The sequence below is a fragment of the Dicentrarchus labrax genome, unplaced genomic scaffold (assembly GCF_905237075.1).
Source record: "Dicentrarchus labrax unplaced genomic scaffold, dlabrax2021, whole genome shotgun sequence".
Lineage (NCBI taxonomy): Eukaryota > Metazoa > Chordata > Actinopteri > Moronidae > Dicentrarchus > Dicentrarchus labrax.
Genome location: NW_026136702.1, coordinates 13,863,708 through 13,879,711, shown reverse-complemented (window position 1 = coordinate 13,879,711; position 16,004 = coordinate 13,863,708). Strand labels below are relative to the sequence as shown.

At 39.2% G+C, this 16,004-nt stretch overlaps 1 protein-coding gene across 2 annotated transcripts; it reads right to left on the bottom strand.

Moving 5' to 3' along the window:
- On the bottom strand, nucleotides 1–15,629 carry LOC127377424 (uncharacterized). 2 transcript variants are annotated; one of them, XM_051425290.1, is made up of 8 exons: nucleotides 15,159–15,629; nucleotides 11,846–11,931; nucleotides 9,792–10,905; nucleotides 7,558–7,721; nucleotides 5,795–5,975; nucleotides 3,561–3,624; nucleotides 2,932–3,031; nucleotides 1–762 (listed from the first exon to the last, which is right to left on the bottom strand). In XM_051425290.1, exons 1-8 carry the CDS (start codon nucleotides 15,187–15,189, stop codon nucleotides 733–735), a joined length of 1,770 nt encoding a protein of 589 aa, XP_051281250.1. In that variant the 5' UTR covers nucleotides 15,190–15,629; the 3' UTR covers nucleotides 1–732. The 2 variants fall into 2 exon arrangements, 1 of the variants encoding a protein (XP_051281250.1); XR_007887690.1 differs by lacking the exon at nucleotides 3,561–3,624.
- Between the last annotated feature and the right edge of the window lie 375 nt (nucleotides 15,630–16,004).

Here is a 16,004-nt window from a genome sequence, read left to right as displayed (position 1 = left end):
TGTCCTTGAAAAAACTTTTATTTCATTTTGAGGTACATTAGAGGAAAATGAGATTGTAAAGAATCAAACCATTAGGAAATAAATTAATACAATTATGTGATTAATCTGTATTTAATCACTGGGTGAAGACAGATTACAATTTAAATCCTTTAATATTTGAACTGCCAAACCATTCTCACTTTTTTTATTATAAGTGTGTTGGTGGTGGGTGAGAAGGTTGGGCTTTGTCAGTGTGTGCACACAAACAAACTTAATAACATACGCCTTGAGCATAATATACAATTTTCATCTACAGAAAACTTATACAGTATAATTTGCAAAAACAAAATAGCTTATTTTGCCATAGTATGCCATTGGCATAAGCAGAAATATCTAAATAGTTGTTATGTGTCAATCAAATTATACATATATAAATACTGGTGAAAAATAAAGAAATTTGCTTTTAATGTGTCTTCCTGTCACCCTGCAAAAGCTTATTGACAATGTCAGCAAAATCAAATTTTTTTGTTTACTGTTGCATTTTGTTGCACTGTAAAGCAGTCAGGATACAATGAGCAAACAGGATTTTTTTTTAAAGAAATAGAAGAAAATGAATACATATGCACAGTTATGGCAATGATTTGCAAAGAAGATTAACTGAATTAAACACACAGTCATGTTTAATATACATGGAGAGAACTGAAGAGCCTGAACGGTTACTGAATTAACCCCATTTGCCTCTCATTGTCTTCTTTATCTTTGCAGGATCTGGTCCAGAAGTCTCTGCAAAACAAGAAAAACAACAACGATACTGAAAACTTCACCACAAAAAACAGATCAAAAACACATTTATCTGCACTTAGACCTCCCCTCCCTGATTCTCTTAAGAGCAGCTCTGCATCACACAGAAGCAACTCCCACTGCTAAATTGGCTTTCACTTCCATCAGCCTCACCCCTGAGGTATCCAAGCCCAGGTAGGGGGAATAATTCTAGCTTGCTATCTGACCAAACACCCCGCTATGCAATCACCTTCCTCTTACAGTACTACCCAACAGCTGGAATCTAATTTCAGCCAGCATTCAAGAACACCCACCCTGTAGCCTGCACTATCAGACCCCACTGTGACTCTTCGCTGCGCTCTACCTTTCTGTGTGTGTTGGAGACTTTCTGACAAAAATGAGGCCTCTAAAGCACACACGACTCAGTGTTTATCGGGGAGGAACACACTCTTTTTCTCCCAATCTCACTGTGGTTGAGCCTGGCTAATAGCTTCATTTGAGAGGTGGCAAGGTCACACTGGCACGGTAGCAGCCACGCCTGCTCCATTTCCCCAAGAAATAAAATATTTTCTTGCAGAGACATTTGAGGTCACACTATGCGTTATAGTTGCTAGCTGCGTCAGTAAACCACACAACGCTGATTTACTGTAGATTCACTGTTTTCTTAAAAAATTAAATTGTCGAAGGCCTGAGGCAGAACAAGAATCATCTTGAGATCATGTTGAATAAAATTTTGGAAAGAACACACATACACACACACACACACACACACACACACACACACACACACACACACACACACACACACTATCTATCTGAAGACACCATCATTGTGTAATTACCTGCAAGAGTCTGGAGACAACTCTTCACATTTTTCACATCTCACCTGACTGACAGGGAATTCATTGTTGTGGTTAGGTTATAATGGGCGAGTGAGTGATGTCTCACTAGAGGTGAAGCTGAATGGATCTGTCTGACACTGCATGTCCTAAATATATCATTCATTCATGTCCCTCACTGTTGGAGGACGTAGACGCTGCTTGTTGAATCAGGTCTTATGCATCATGTCAGTAGGTTGGTTTCTACAGTGCTGAAAGCCACAATCAGGCTGTGGTATAGAGAGTGAAACAGGCTTGTGATGAGGTAAGAGTCTATGTTTGGAATTAAAGTTCTTTAGAGTTTCCTGGTCTGATTTTGAAGAAAACACCCATCTTTGAAAAGTATCAGATTTCACATAAAATATGAGGAACACGAATGCACCTAAATGTTAAATGCCAATATATTTATTAGGGCGATAGATGTGATAAATGACAGAGGATCTGGGTTTAGCAGTCAAACAGTGACCTCTGCTGGACAATGGTCAAACCATCTTTCATTTTATCCCCATGAATGATGCTTACATACACAAACTCCCCTTTGAATTACACTTAAATTAGACATAATGAGTATGCGTCATCTATATTTAATTGAATTGCAATAACTGAAAAAATTAAGAGCTAGGGAAAAACACCAAAATAAATCAAAATATGCACTGTATTTTTGTTGTGCTAAGTATATTGGTGTGGATATTTGTGTTTAGATTTTCCTTTTTTAGTTTTTTATAACTTCATATCATATCATATCATTTTTGTCGATCTATAAATAAATCCATTCAATTACACAAACAAACAGATATATTGTTGCCATAAAATATACTGTGCAGACACCTGTTTTGAACATTTCTTATCCCCACCAAAAATTATAAGATGGCTATTGTTGGCCTAGTTTAGTGGAAGTTGAATTGTCCCAGAGGACTGTATTATTGTTTTTCAACACTAAAAAGCAAGTAAAAGTAATAAAATGTTGTACCTAACCACTGCCCACCTCCTGGGTGACAAATGAATGTGAGGAGACCACAGTGACTCCAAAAAAAAACCTCCTCTTCAACACAATTTCTTGCAAAAAGCATTCAAATTTTAAAATGAGACCCTAGTCCAGTATTAAACAGCATGAGATGCTTTCAATACACAACGCTTAGTTAAAGCACAGTGTTATAAATTGATTGTTTTTATGTTTGGGATTTTAAGCTTCTTTTGTTGCAAGGTTATTTTTGGAATATAATTGTTCCCTGTTCTACTGAATAAGTAATCAGTGTTTTGAACTGATTTTGTACTAAAAATAGGTCCCATCTACCTTTTTAAAGACTTCCGCGCGCAGTCTGTTGGTCTGTGATACAGCCCTCTTTTTCTCCTCCTCCTTTTTCTTTGTCACCTCCGGCAGCTTGTTGTAAATCCTACAGACACAAAAAAGGCAAAATTCATACAGGGCAGGGGAATATGGTATCAGAAGTCTGAGGGTGGCTGAGCTATGCCAACAGATTGGCATAGCTACTAGAGACAAGGTATTATCTAGTGAGACCACAGCCGGCAAAAACCTGGATCCACTGATAAACAGGTCTCACACAGACTCATTTTTCACTCCCACAACTACAGCCAATTTGTTAAGAGATCCTCCAAGTCAGATAGTGTCGCTTTTGAAAAAAATTACAATGGGCGGCCATCATCTGATCAGGTGTGCCTTTCCAGATAAGGCAAGAAAAAAAGGAAGAGATAAGGTATACACAGGGTAGCTCATATCTCCTGTCAAGACATTTGGACATCAAACATCTATTGTATCCATACAGTATGTGGGTGTGTGAACGCACATCGTGTTTGTGCAAAAACCCACATGCATGGCAGATATGACAAACAAGCTTGATGGATTGTGCTGAATAATAACCAAAGAGCGAGGAGAGACAGAGTGACATCGTCTGGGAAACTCACCGTCTGGACCTCAGCTGCATCTCTCTGCCTGATATAGACCTCTCTCTTGGCTTGAAAAGGTTATCTAGGACACACACACATACACACAAACACACAGACAAATATGCACATACACACACACAAACACATATGAATAACAAATAGGAATTAATATGTAAATTAATCTAGAATATGTTAATGAACACTGAGGGCTGTGTGTGATCTCTCTTTTTCAGACAGTTGCACATTTGAGTATTGACACACCTACACTTGCACACACACACACACACACACACACACACACACACACACACACACACACACACACACACATATACACACACATATACACACACAAACACACACACACACACACACACACACACACACACACACACACACACATACACAAATGCATGGACACATATCAAAGACACAAATACACACACACACACACACACACACACACACACACACACACACACACACACACACACACACACACACACACACACACACACACACACACACACACACACACACACACACACACACACACACACACACACACATACACAAATGCATGGACACATATCAAAGACACAAATACACACATACCATACATAGCCATATCCAGTCCTATTAAGTCTGACTATTCAGCTCAACAGCACCAAGACTCTTTTGAGAAGATTCTTTTGTTCATAATTAGACTTTAGGCTTCAGTCAGACACCAGTGTGAGCTATTCAAGGCTCCTAATTCCATGACTCCCCCATGACTGTCCAAAACCAAGTAAGAGCCCTTCATTTACCTGAAGAATCGTGCCTCCCGACGTTATTAATGTTTTACTACAGGGTTGAGCAGTCAAATGTCAGCTACAGTTGGCTTTGCTGCAAAGAAATATTGCTGTAAACAATCTTCTGTGATTAATGTATGAAAAAAAGTGTTCATGCTGGTATAATCAGAAAGCGTTCCGAGATCACCAAACCTCTGTAGAGAATCCTTCAAATTCCCTGTTTAGCTTTTAAAATCCCATATTTTCACAAAGCAGACAAAGAATCAAACTGCTGAGAGAAATGTTGGATGTGGTGTGTGCTCAGCTGAACAAAGCCTTGTCAGAGTTTGTAAGTCTGACAGCTTCAGATGAGCAAGACTCTGACAGTGTTTACACTGAATATATAATAGCATTTCCTGCACAGAAATCATAATCTGCACCTTTATGAATGTCAAACGATAAATAACAAGTAATGATGCAAAAATGTACTTGTGGATCTTTTAATATTTACTTACTTGGTTGTTTTCTCTGAAACATCTTTACTGGCAGCCATAGAATTACAGGCAATTTTTATACATTGCTGGATAACATTTTTGACAATTGCTGGTTTAACCTAGGCATTTTGCATATAAATAGGGTTTTCATAACCGGTATTTTGCTATTTACGTCATGTCTGGGTCTCAAGTCTTCATTTAGTTGTGTCTCTGTGCTATGCTTGATTTCATTTTATCTGTATTTGTGAATTTATGTGTATGATGTTGTCTTTTTCCTTTTTCATGTGTGGTAAAAAAAAAAAACCTGAAACAAATTGAAAAGAAAACATCCAAGGGATTATTATATTCTAGATGTTCTCATCTTGAGTTTATTCCCTGCATACAGAGGTTTAAGAGAAAAATGCTTCAGCTGATCTGCAATACTAGATAATGGCCACCAGAGAGCAAAGTTGGATAATTGCCACTACACTATAAGACGAATAAAAAATAAAATCCCCCCCTTTCCCCCCAGAACAGCTGAGGTTGTTGAGGTTAACATGGCTTATTCGAGAGAAACAGTCTATAGTCCATGTTCATGTTCAGTATGTGTGAGGTTTTACTTCTTATACCTTATACCAGGAGCTTTCATCCCAACGATCCAATGATTTGATGAATGTGTATGTCCCTGCAGAAGTGATGTAACAACGGCTCACAGATGGTAAAAGATCGATGTTGAAGATGGGGGCCTGCTTTGGACTGACTCCCAGGAGGCTATCTCAACGTGCTAGACTGTGAATTGCTTGCTGTCACGACTAACATGGATATCACACTTCCACAATGCCCAGTATCTTTTATCATATAACTTAGAGCTGTTTGTATGCTGCTGGTGGTCTGACAGCACAACTGAAACCTTTTTGGTTGGTAGTCCATTGGCCAGTGAGATGACATTGTGTTTTCCTTATTGGGGTGCTTTTCCAGGGTTCAGGCAGAGATATTCAGCTGCACTTACCACTAAGTGGATCAGGTGTGGTGCAGTTCCTCTTTTGTTTGTAGTTACTCTCCCTAAGGCCTTGCACCAGGTCTGGATTGGAGTCCTGAAGCGTTCTCCTTCTCAGAGCCCTCTGCTCCAGCCTCCTCAACCGACCCTGAGATCGGCTGATGAAGTCTGGCCTGAAGAGCTCCAAAGCCTCCTGGGGTGGGGAGAGGGATATATACAGTAAGCTGCTTGTTGGTAGGACGAATGCAGAACAACCCATAGACACTAATCCTTGTGGAAAGAAAAAAATCTTCATTGGGTTAGAATATCCTTAATCTATTCCTTAACCTTCGAGAATCCTCTTCACAGCCTTGTAATAGCTAGGAGGTGTAGGCAACATGGTAATATTATGCTCAGCTTTAGAGGGGATAAAGGTAAGAGAGCTTTACTCACAGGGGGAATCTGAATCCTTTTGAAAGCCTCACAAACCTCACTGGATCTTTACCCCTCACTGCCTGAGATAAAATGTTTTACATGGGATAAGTGGGTAGAACAAAAAACTGAAAAAAAAAATAATAATAAAATAAAAAAAGGAAGCCGGAAAGAAAAAAAAGAAAATTTGTGTAATTATTAAAGATTTTCTTTCATTCAACCCCCTCTAGGCAGAGGCTGTGACAAACACCAACTAAAGCAAAAATGTCTCCAAGTGTAAAAATCACCCCTCAAGAGATGCTGCTGTTGTGATAATGTTTATTTCAAGAGTAAACATATTGAGATTCTTTGTGTGGGAAACCTTAACTGAAAAAGTCTAATATATAAATATATAAAAGGTTTTTAAGGTCCCATATACAATGAACTTCCTTATACATATCTTATAATAAAACAGTTGCAGTTGTTCTTTATAAGTATAATACTAAACAGCTTTTCATGGCAGTTTCTTGACTCCATAATTTACCTTTAGGTTGTCAGTCGGTTCTGTACTTTGTGGAACCATTCTTTGTGGTATTTGCATCCTCAGTCGCTTCACTGATTCTTTGATAGTTCTTAACTTTGATGGATCAAAAGCAGTAGCAGTGGGGGCTTGCATAATTGTTTTATATGAACCTGCAGGAAATATAATGTAATATCTAAAATATTATCAGTAGGAATAATGAACTACTTGTGATATTGTATCGAGCCTTAGCACATTGCTAATTCTTAGCACAACATCCATTTAAAGGGTGACTCTGATTTTACACATCAAAATCTGTTTAGGTTTAGGTCTTGGGGAGAACTACTGCACATGTGAAAAATTACGTAAAAAGCCTTTGTCGTGCCAGAGGGAGCGGGACAAAATCTAATATATTGCCTCAAGTGATGTCACTTGAGTCAGTATCTTAAAAAAAAAAAAAAAGATCTCTGTAGTCTGCTCCTCATCTCTGCATGAGCATGACGTGCAATGCTAAATCAATAGAAATTCTATGGAACTTTCAGTCATATCTTGTGTCCTCAGTTTGCTCAGTTGTCAGGGAGACCATCTCTAAAGAACCTCCCCCACATATATGCTCACTTGTTATACCCGTCACATGATAACAACTGATCTATTTCCATGACAATTTAGCAAAGAAAATCTGTTGATGAAGGCCCAGAGATGTGGCTAAAAGCTACAGAAAAATTCCAGTAAGTGACTTTCAACCCTAAGGTTAGATTTACTTCGGGATCCTTTTGCTTGATCCTATTGTGTAGGGGATATAAAATATGAGTAATGATTGAGAAAAGATCGCCAACAAAAATATGAACTGAAATGTGGCTCCTACTTTGAGGCTGAGAGTCTTGGTTTCGCCCTCCAGAGAATCTGCCTTCAGTCGGGAACAGGTTTTGTCCAAAGCAGAGACTTTTTGAGGCTCCGTGGAGCAGTTATGGTCTTGTCGTTCCTCTTTCTTGTCGCTGTCTGCTCGCTTGCTCCATCTTCTAGAGTCCACTTGAGAAACACAGAACGAAGAGATATCACTGGGAAATTTGATTGCAAAGAAAAAATAAATTTCACAGGGATATATATATATATATATTAATTTGAAGAAGGTGTGTTTTATCTTTGTTGTTTGTTATGTACTATGTGGTGTTGATACAGAAGATGTAATCCAGATGACTGTATTCTTCCCCTTTGAGTTATAGCACAATTTTCACAATTCTCCAAGTTCCATCTAAGCTTTTATGATCTGGAGAAGCGGGAAAATGAACAGACCTCAAACTGACCCTATAACACGCACCCATACGCCCACACACACACACACACACACACACACACACACACACACACACACACACACACACACACACTACCCCCACAACTCATAGGGAGAAAAAAACCCAGAGGGAACATGAGTGTGGCCTATGAATAATGTATAAGATGACAGTGCATCCATTCTGCACCCGTAACCCCATTCCTCTACCTTCTGTGGAATATATATCTCCACTGAATAACCTGCCATGACCACGTGGCATGTAGACAGAGCACCATCACCTGCTCCAGGAAGCCCACACAAAAATGTAATGTTGCCATGCTGGGCAAGCTATTGCCACAGGATATGTCTTGCCCTTTAGGCATCGCAATAAATGAAGTGCCCAGTGAAAGAAAAACAAAAGTTTATATAAGAAAACACAGGAGAAAAATCTGTGGGATGGTGCAGAAAATGTAATGAGTGGAGATAGTGGTTTAATAATTAAGTGTTGCAGTTGTTTTTTTGTGAGACGGCCCATGTAAGTGCTTCAGGCAGTGACATCATATTTATTGAGTCCTCTTAGCTGTGAGTCCACTGCCAGTACTGTATAGGTCCACTCACTGCATGTTAGGTACAGTAGCCATCGTCTACATTCTGTATGGAGACTTATGGCTTCATTAAGCTTACGACTCACATCCATCTGTAAAACATGGAGCTGCAGCCAGCCTTAGCTTAGCATAAAGAATGTAAACAGGGAGAAACAGCTGGACTATTTCTTGGCTAGGCACAGTGACTTCCTTAATCTTGTCATCAGTGATTATCATGCATTATCATGCAATCACATAAACTCAGGTGAAACCATAATTTTTAGTCTTTTTCTTTTACACTTGTCAAGATATAATGTGTTAATTAGTGAGTCTTAGATGTTCTGGTAGCTGGGTTTTGTTACGGCTGGAATGAGCCTCTTTCCCTCATTTCTAGTGTTAGAGTCCTAAGCTAAGTTAAGGTAACTGCTGCTGGCTGTAGCTTCATATTTAGCATACAGACATGTATCAATATTGACCTCATCATCTAACTCTTGGCAAGAAACAAATAAGCGTATTTCCCAAAACTCTGAGCAATTCCTTTGAGATCGCATAATTTAATTATTTAGCTACCTTTCAGAAGACCGAACATGGACTGCCACATCCAACACTGTTACTTTAGGACTACTATGTTTTGTTAGTTACCATTTATATCCCCCCAAAGAGAGTCTGCCACCAACAATTAATCACTGAAGCTCCTCAGTGGCACAAACCAAATTATATTTCTTAATACAGCCCTCATATAACCTTAATCTTTTCCTTACTTGTACATCTGGAGAAAGATTGTTCAAAATCATGCAAATTCAGCCTATCTTTAGATTAAGCAAAGCAGTTTTAATATATACAGTTGCAGTTGCTAACTTAAGATTTTAAATAGAAGTGTTGGAAGTCAGAGGAGGATAAATCAAACTGCTTGTTCTTTATTTTAGTCTGCAGCTGGACTGAGTGTGTGTGTACAAGTTGGGATTTATTTTAAAGAGTGTGAATGTACAGTGAGAGAAGTGTGGTGGGTGGGTGTGGTTCTATTAACAATGCATGGTGTATAAATCAAAAAGTGAGAGTGAAACAAATCAAAACTTTAACTAAGACCACCTTGGCACCACATTCAGATAGCTGGTACGCCTTGGAAATGTGATCTTATCTACAACAGCTTAAGAATATATTGGTCACTGAAAGGAATATACAGATCAATTGGTGTGGGTCCTTTAGATTTTCCCTTCTGAAGCAAAGTGATGAAATTCATACCTGGGCCTATATTGGAAGTGTGCTGCCTGTGTCTGAAATTGCTTCGTGTAGGAAAGGCTGCCTCATCTGCATTCCTCTTCTGCCTTCCAGCCTTTGTGTTTGAGGGGCTGAGCCCTCTGAATGACAATAATCCCAAAGTATTGCTGTGGCGCTGTGTGTCTGAATCATCTGCATTGCTGTTAACACCATGTGCGGGTGCTATTTGCTCGACCTTGTAGCCCCGATGCTTTGATAGAGGGCCTCCGCAATGACCCAAACCCCTTTCTCGGCCATTGCGTTTGTTATGGCCTGCTCTAGGTCTCCTGTAACCCTCATTTGTTTTTGCTGGTTTGTTATCTGTAGAGGATCTGCGGCAGGATGAGACACCAAGGCGAACAGACAGGGTGGACATGTACGAAGTGGGTTGACCTGCACTTCTTCCTTCTAGTTCCACAAGGGAAATACAGAGGGACTTGTCCAAAAACACAACAGAGCTAGTTGACCTCAGAGGCACCTCAAGATGGATACAAGACCGGTAGGAAGGCTGTGAGGACAGGTTCAATAAGGAGCCACCTATCACGTCCCGCTTTCTGTCGCCCTCTGTGTAGCTCAGTCTGCGTTGTACAAGTTGTTCTTTCCTCTTTCCTCGATCTCTCACTGCCAATCCATCCGCTGATGAGTAGGCCTGTCTGAACTCATTTGGCATCACAATTGTAGGTTTCTGTCTGCACACATCCAGTTGAGAGTTTGACACTCTCATTGTTCTCGTGGATATGGATGAGGCTTTTCCTCCAAAAGTTCCTGATAGTTTTGGTTGAGGTGATACCTTCACATGCTGTGTTAGTGTGGATGGATACACAGGGTCCTGTGAGGTGGAACGTGATGGCAAAACCTTCCGAGCTGTAATGGTAATGGAAGAAAATGCTGGCTTTGGACTCCTTCCCACCACATCTGGGACACTTGCAGTCCTGAACAGGTTGGAAGCGCCACTGTAAGATCCACTATCTGCAGTCTGAGAGCAGGCAGCGTGTGTTATTGCTTTAAGGGACACACTCTCCTTCTCCTCTTGCCCCCACCACATAGCCCGTGACAAGACATTCCTGTGCAGTGAAGCAGTGATATCCTTACTTGAGGCCTATGAAAAGACAGAGAAAAGAGAAAAAGCTACATATCAGAGTTGTGCTCAAAGTGTGCAATTGACTCCTGTGCCAACTTAAAGATTCTGTAACTCCAACGAAACCAAGAAAGAGTGCAAATACAAAGATATTAGCCGCTGTGATGTGGTTGTAGGGACTTATTATCGGCTCTCCTGCTTGACTTGTTTCTTGATCCATTGCTGTTGCCATGACAATGTGTAACTTGATGGGCAGCACTTGGGGACAAATTATCCATGACATTCAAAACACTACCAGTCTAATATTTACATTTCTCAATTCAGAAAAAAATTAAATAAAATCAAACAAACTTTGAACACATAGTAGATACTTGAATTAAACATACTTTCCTGCTGCTTTTGCACACAGGATATCTTGTTGGTTTACATTTTCCTTTTCTCCTTGTTTGAAGGGCAAACAATTAAACATCTTCCTCAAACAGCTCTTGTGTTGGCTCACATTCCCAAGACCCAAATATCAGGAGAGTTTTACGCAAACATAATTTGGCTTAATGAGTAATTTTGTCTCTTGCTTGAATGTAAACTGGAGTGATGGAAATCAGAGATCAAACATCATATAATTATAGAAGAGAGTATTTTGTAGCATATTCAGACATACAGTTTTACATCATTTGTATTATTTGTATTTTTAGTTGACAGCGATGACAGTGAAATAGATTTCTGGCTGAAATATACATAACAACAATCAGTTCAAAAAGCAATTTGTTCAACAAGCATTCTCAGAAAATGTAAAAATTAGAATGTCTTCTTCCTTGAGGCAAAAACATTTGCGTCTTCGAGTAACAAATAACAGAAGTGAACTGAGTGCAGCAGTGTATCCACTCAGTATCTGCAGAAACAGTGTTCACTAACTTTCTATGCCATAAGACCTTATGTAAGCAGGTAAGTGCAACCTGTTTACCTCATTGATGTTAGGTGTCGATACGCTTGGAAGTCTCCAACTGTGGGAACCCACGGACATCAACCAGTTGTCTTCTGCTTTTTCATCTGTCAATTTACGACATAAAAAGAAATAATTGTACATTGTTGCTTAGGACCTTAAGATTTTAACTAGGCTGCACACACCATACATGACATAAAAAGGAAGTGCACTTCAAAGACATACTCAACTTGAAACACAATTATCAGACTTACCTACTCATCACAAAAGTACAGCTATCTTGTCACTGAAAATAGTCTTTCTGCTAATACTTCAATATCACATTATTCACTTCACTTTATCATTCCATCATTTATTCCATGCTTAGAGCCATGTTAATTCCCACCTATCAGCACCCAAAAGAAAAATCTCTCTCTCTGCCTCTCTGCTCCTCAGCTCAGCTGACGATGACTCTCCTAACATGGTTATCTGTCCTGCTTGCCTGGCACATTTTGGATAATTCCTTAACACCAAACAATAGCTTAAATGTTTAGGCCTATTGTTTCTGAAGACATAGGAAGGGGCTTATCGACTCATTTTATTCACCACTCAGTATAATTCAGTTTTTATAATCATGATACACCAAGTGCGCTTCTCTCCATTCAGCTGGTATAAAGCCCAGTGTAGCTATTGCAGTCAATAAAACTGAGATTATAACAAATGGAGGGACAATTTACTGTTTAAATAAACTTGTCATGCATACAGAGCAATTCATTCTGTGTTATACAATGTCACAGTGAGACCTTGCAAATTGAAGTCATGTCGTTGGCCTGTTAAGATGTTTGCATGAATGGTACAGTGTATATAATACAAGAAAAGTAATTATGTTTACCCTGTGTGCTCCACTTTGAGGTGAGTCACATGGGACAGGAATGTGGGCTTGAACAACAACACTGAAATAGAAGTTTATACATTCACAGTTTCACCCCATTTTTTCTTTGATTTATTTTTGCCCAGCCAGCAAGTGTAATTGGAGGAACAACAGCAAGTTTTATAATATTGCACTCTACAAAAGAGGGTTGGATAGGAGTTTATATTGTGTGAGAGAAAGGGACCTGAAGGACGTTTCCCTTAAAAGAAGGATTTAAACACAATTTCTATGAACAATGAAACTGAGGGTGAAAACAGTCTTTCAGCTAAAACATTTATTTAACAGCATATATGCTATAGTATGGACAGCGTGCAAATTAATATACTCAGATATATATATGGGTACATGTGCATGTATTGTATGTGCATATATGAATAGTGTATAAAGGTTTGTCTATATTAATGTATGATGTATATACAGATGTACAACAAGAGTAAGAAAACATACTGAATGCAGATGATTCTATAGGAAATGAGGACTCACTGTATTGTTTAAATACAGAAAAGAAAAGTAAAATCATCAGCTACTGTATAGTCTTCAAAGTCACCAGATCTCAATCCAACTGAATACATTTGGGTGTTAAATAGCTCTCTATACCACTATCATCAAAACACAAAAATATCTGTCGGAGGAATTGTGTTGATCCCTCCAGTAGAGTTCAGAGACATGTCAAATGCTAAGGAGCACCAACGCTGTTACAGAGATTTGTGGTGAATACCTTACTGTAATAGGAAAATATTATAATTTAAGTCACGGTGGGACTAAAAAATAAAAACTTTTTTAAAGGATATGTCTGGTGATATTCTATATTTTTCTTATTGTCAACAAATCCCATAAAAACCGACACTGAATTGATCCTTGAACATTTGACATCACTTGAACATGGACACTGTTGTTGAGTTGATTTTGCATACACCATCCTGCAGCCTTAAATACATACTATCCTGCTTACACTCTGTAACAACAACTGAAAAGAGTTCATGATCAATGCATTATGTAGTCCTATGTTTAACTTTTACTAGCAGTTTTAGGAAATTACTTTTATAAATGCATGTATGTATTTGTGGCCATTTAAAAAAAATATATTTATACCATTGAATGAATGGACTTGGGTCTCGACAGGGAGGGGAACTCGGAGAGTATTGAAAGAAAGACGCATTGCTGCTTTTGGTGTCTTGGAATTTGTTGACATAAAAATATAGAATATAAAAGTAAACCTTATGCACCAACTTACAGGTCTGTGAGAGACAGAGAAAAATATGCAAGAGGATGAGTATGAGAGGAAAAAATTGAAACAGAGTGTGCATTTGTGAGAGAGACAGACAGAGTGACAGCACAGAGAGCAGACAGGGTTTTTACTTGGCTGATGTGGCCATATGTTTATTGTTGCATGCATGGAAACCAGTGATTGAGTAAACCTTTGTGCTCCTGACAGTGCCAGGAACAGAGAGGGAAGCCATGGGACCTGCAGCTGGTTAGTAAGCAGTCTGGCTGTGCAGAGCTGTGGGTATATGAGAGATAAACCCATCAGCACAGCCAGTGTCGAAACGAGGCTCACTGAGGGAGCTCTGGGACAAAATGCTTGTATTCAGATGTGTCATACGTGCTGGTGTGAGCTGAGGTTATTTTTGTCATGGACTATAGTCTCATGACATTTTTCTTTATACTCACAATGTCTTTTATTTCTCTGCACGCTGTCTTTTGTACTCCAGTTCAACAATTTTTGAATGAAAAGAAACCTAACCTACAGGAGTCACCTAATGACTTGAATTTGCCTCTTGTATGAGGAATATTACCTCTATATTGCAGTTTCAAACGTTGATGCAAATTACTTTCTGAACACACATTCTTATTGTTCAGTTCAAAATTGACAATAAAGATGACACAAATGCTCCTTATTATTATCTGCAGCAGTTACATACTCGGTTTCTGTATTGGAGAAATTTGTCAGACTGAGTCAAGCGTGCTGTAATGGTCTCGACTGTGGGTCACTGGAATGTGGTCACATGGGCCATAATCTGTTTGAATTCACAGTAGGAAAACATACAAATTCTACAAAGATATTCAACATTCATCCCCATCTGAAACAGCAAGAACAGACTATTAATGTTAGACTATTTATGAACTAACTAGTGCTGAAAAGTCTGCAGCTTGGTTTTGGTTTTATATTGGTACTGCTTGTGAACATAATATCCAAAATAACTGGTATTCATATACCTTTGCAATTATTATTGTCCTACCATTATACCCTAACATTTATTATTTTTTAGATGTATATACAGTATATAATATCATTGTCGTCATGTTTGTCTTGCTGTTACCATTGAAAAAAACTCAAATTATTACAGAGAAAAAAAATAAGCATAATCTATTGACATAATCTACTGTCCAACCCTGATAGCAAATATTGTGGCACCTTCTTACCTGATAAAGCAGAGCGACAAGGCCAAGGCATCAACTGTTGCTCCTCTCTTTGGAACAGATATATCAGCCACAGTGCGAGCTCTCCTGCACTCAGCTGGGAGTACAACACATTCCCGCCGTCACCCAGTAGCTGAGAGCACTGTGAGGTCTTTTCACAAGCCCCAGTGAAAACTCCTTTCAGCTTACAGGGGATCAAGGAGCAAAGCACAACTCATCAACTGAGTCAATATGTTCATACAAATTACCCTGTAAGCGTATGTTAGCTGCCTGGAAAGTTGAGAGCTGATGAAAATGAAAGAGAAGGCGAGCTGGTGTCCTTGGTTGAAATTTAACAGTGGACACACTTCAGTGGATCTTGATATTTCTAAGTCTATTCATTCCCCTCCACACGCCTCAGGTTTAGTTGCTGGTTAAAAACACCCACCAGGGATCTCTGGAGCTTCCAGCAGTACCGAAGGCCTTATCCATATGAGTTTAGTCCTGTGGGCAGGCAGCTCAATGAGGCTGGCTACTCTTCTTCTCTCTTCCTCCGTCCCTAGAGCCCAGGCTCAGGTAGCAGAACAGGTGACTGGCTCTCAGGTTTCAGGACTTGCATAATAGGTCCCCACTGCACAAGTTATTAATGGAGTCAGAGGCTCCCAACAGCTCCTGCAGTTACCTTACTGATGCAGCAAAGACAAAAAAAAAGTATAGATATATATAAATAGATAGATAAAATAAAAATGAGGCTGTTTGCTCCTGCGTTTACTCTTTCCAGTGCTTACTCAATACCAATACTTCCCAGCAAAGTTCTCCCAAAGCTTCTCTGAAAAGACACACACATCTTCCTGGAATAGGTAGACCTGG

Bases quoted from the DNA above. Each gene is read 5' to 3' on its own strand.
- LOC127377424 (XM_051425290.1), bottom strand. From the start codon at position 15,189: ATGCCTTGGCCTTGTCGCTCTGCTTTATCAG. The intron at 5,976-7,557 runs GTAGGAGCCACA...TCCCCACCCCAG, and splicing joins CCAAGACTCTCAGCCTCAAA to GAGGCTTTGGAGCTCTTCAG. The intron at 3,032-3,560 runs GTGAGTTTCCCA...TTGTGTCTGTAG, and splicing joins ATGCAGCTGAGGTCCAGACG to GATTTACAACAAGCTGCCGG.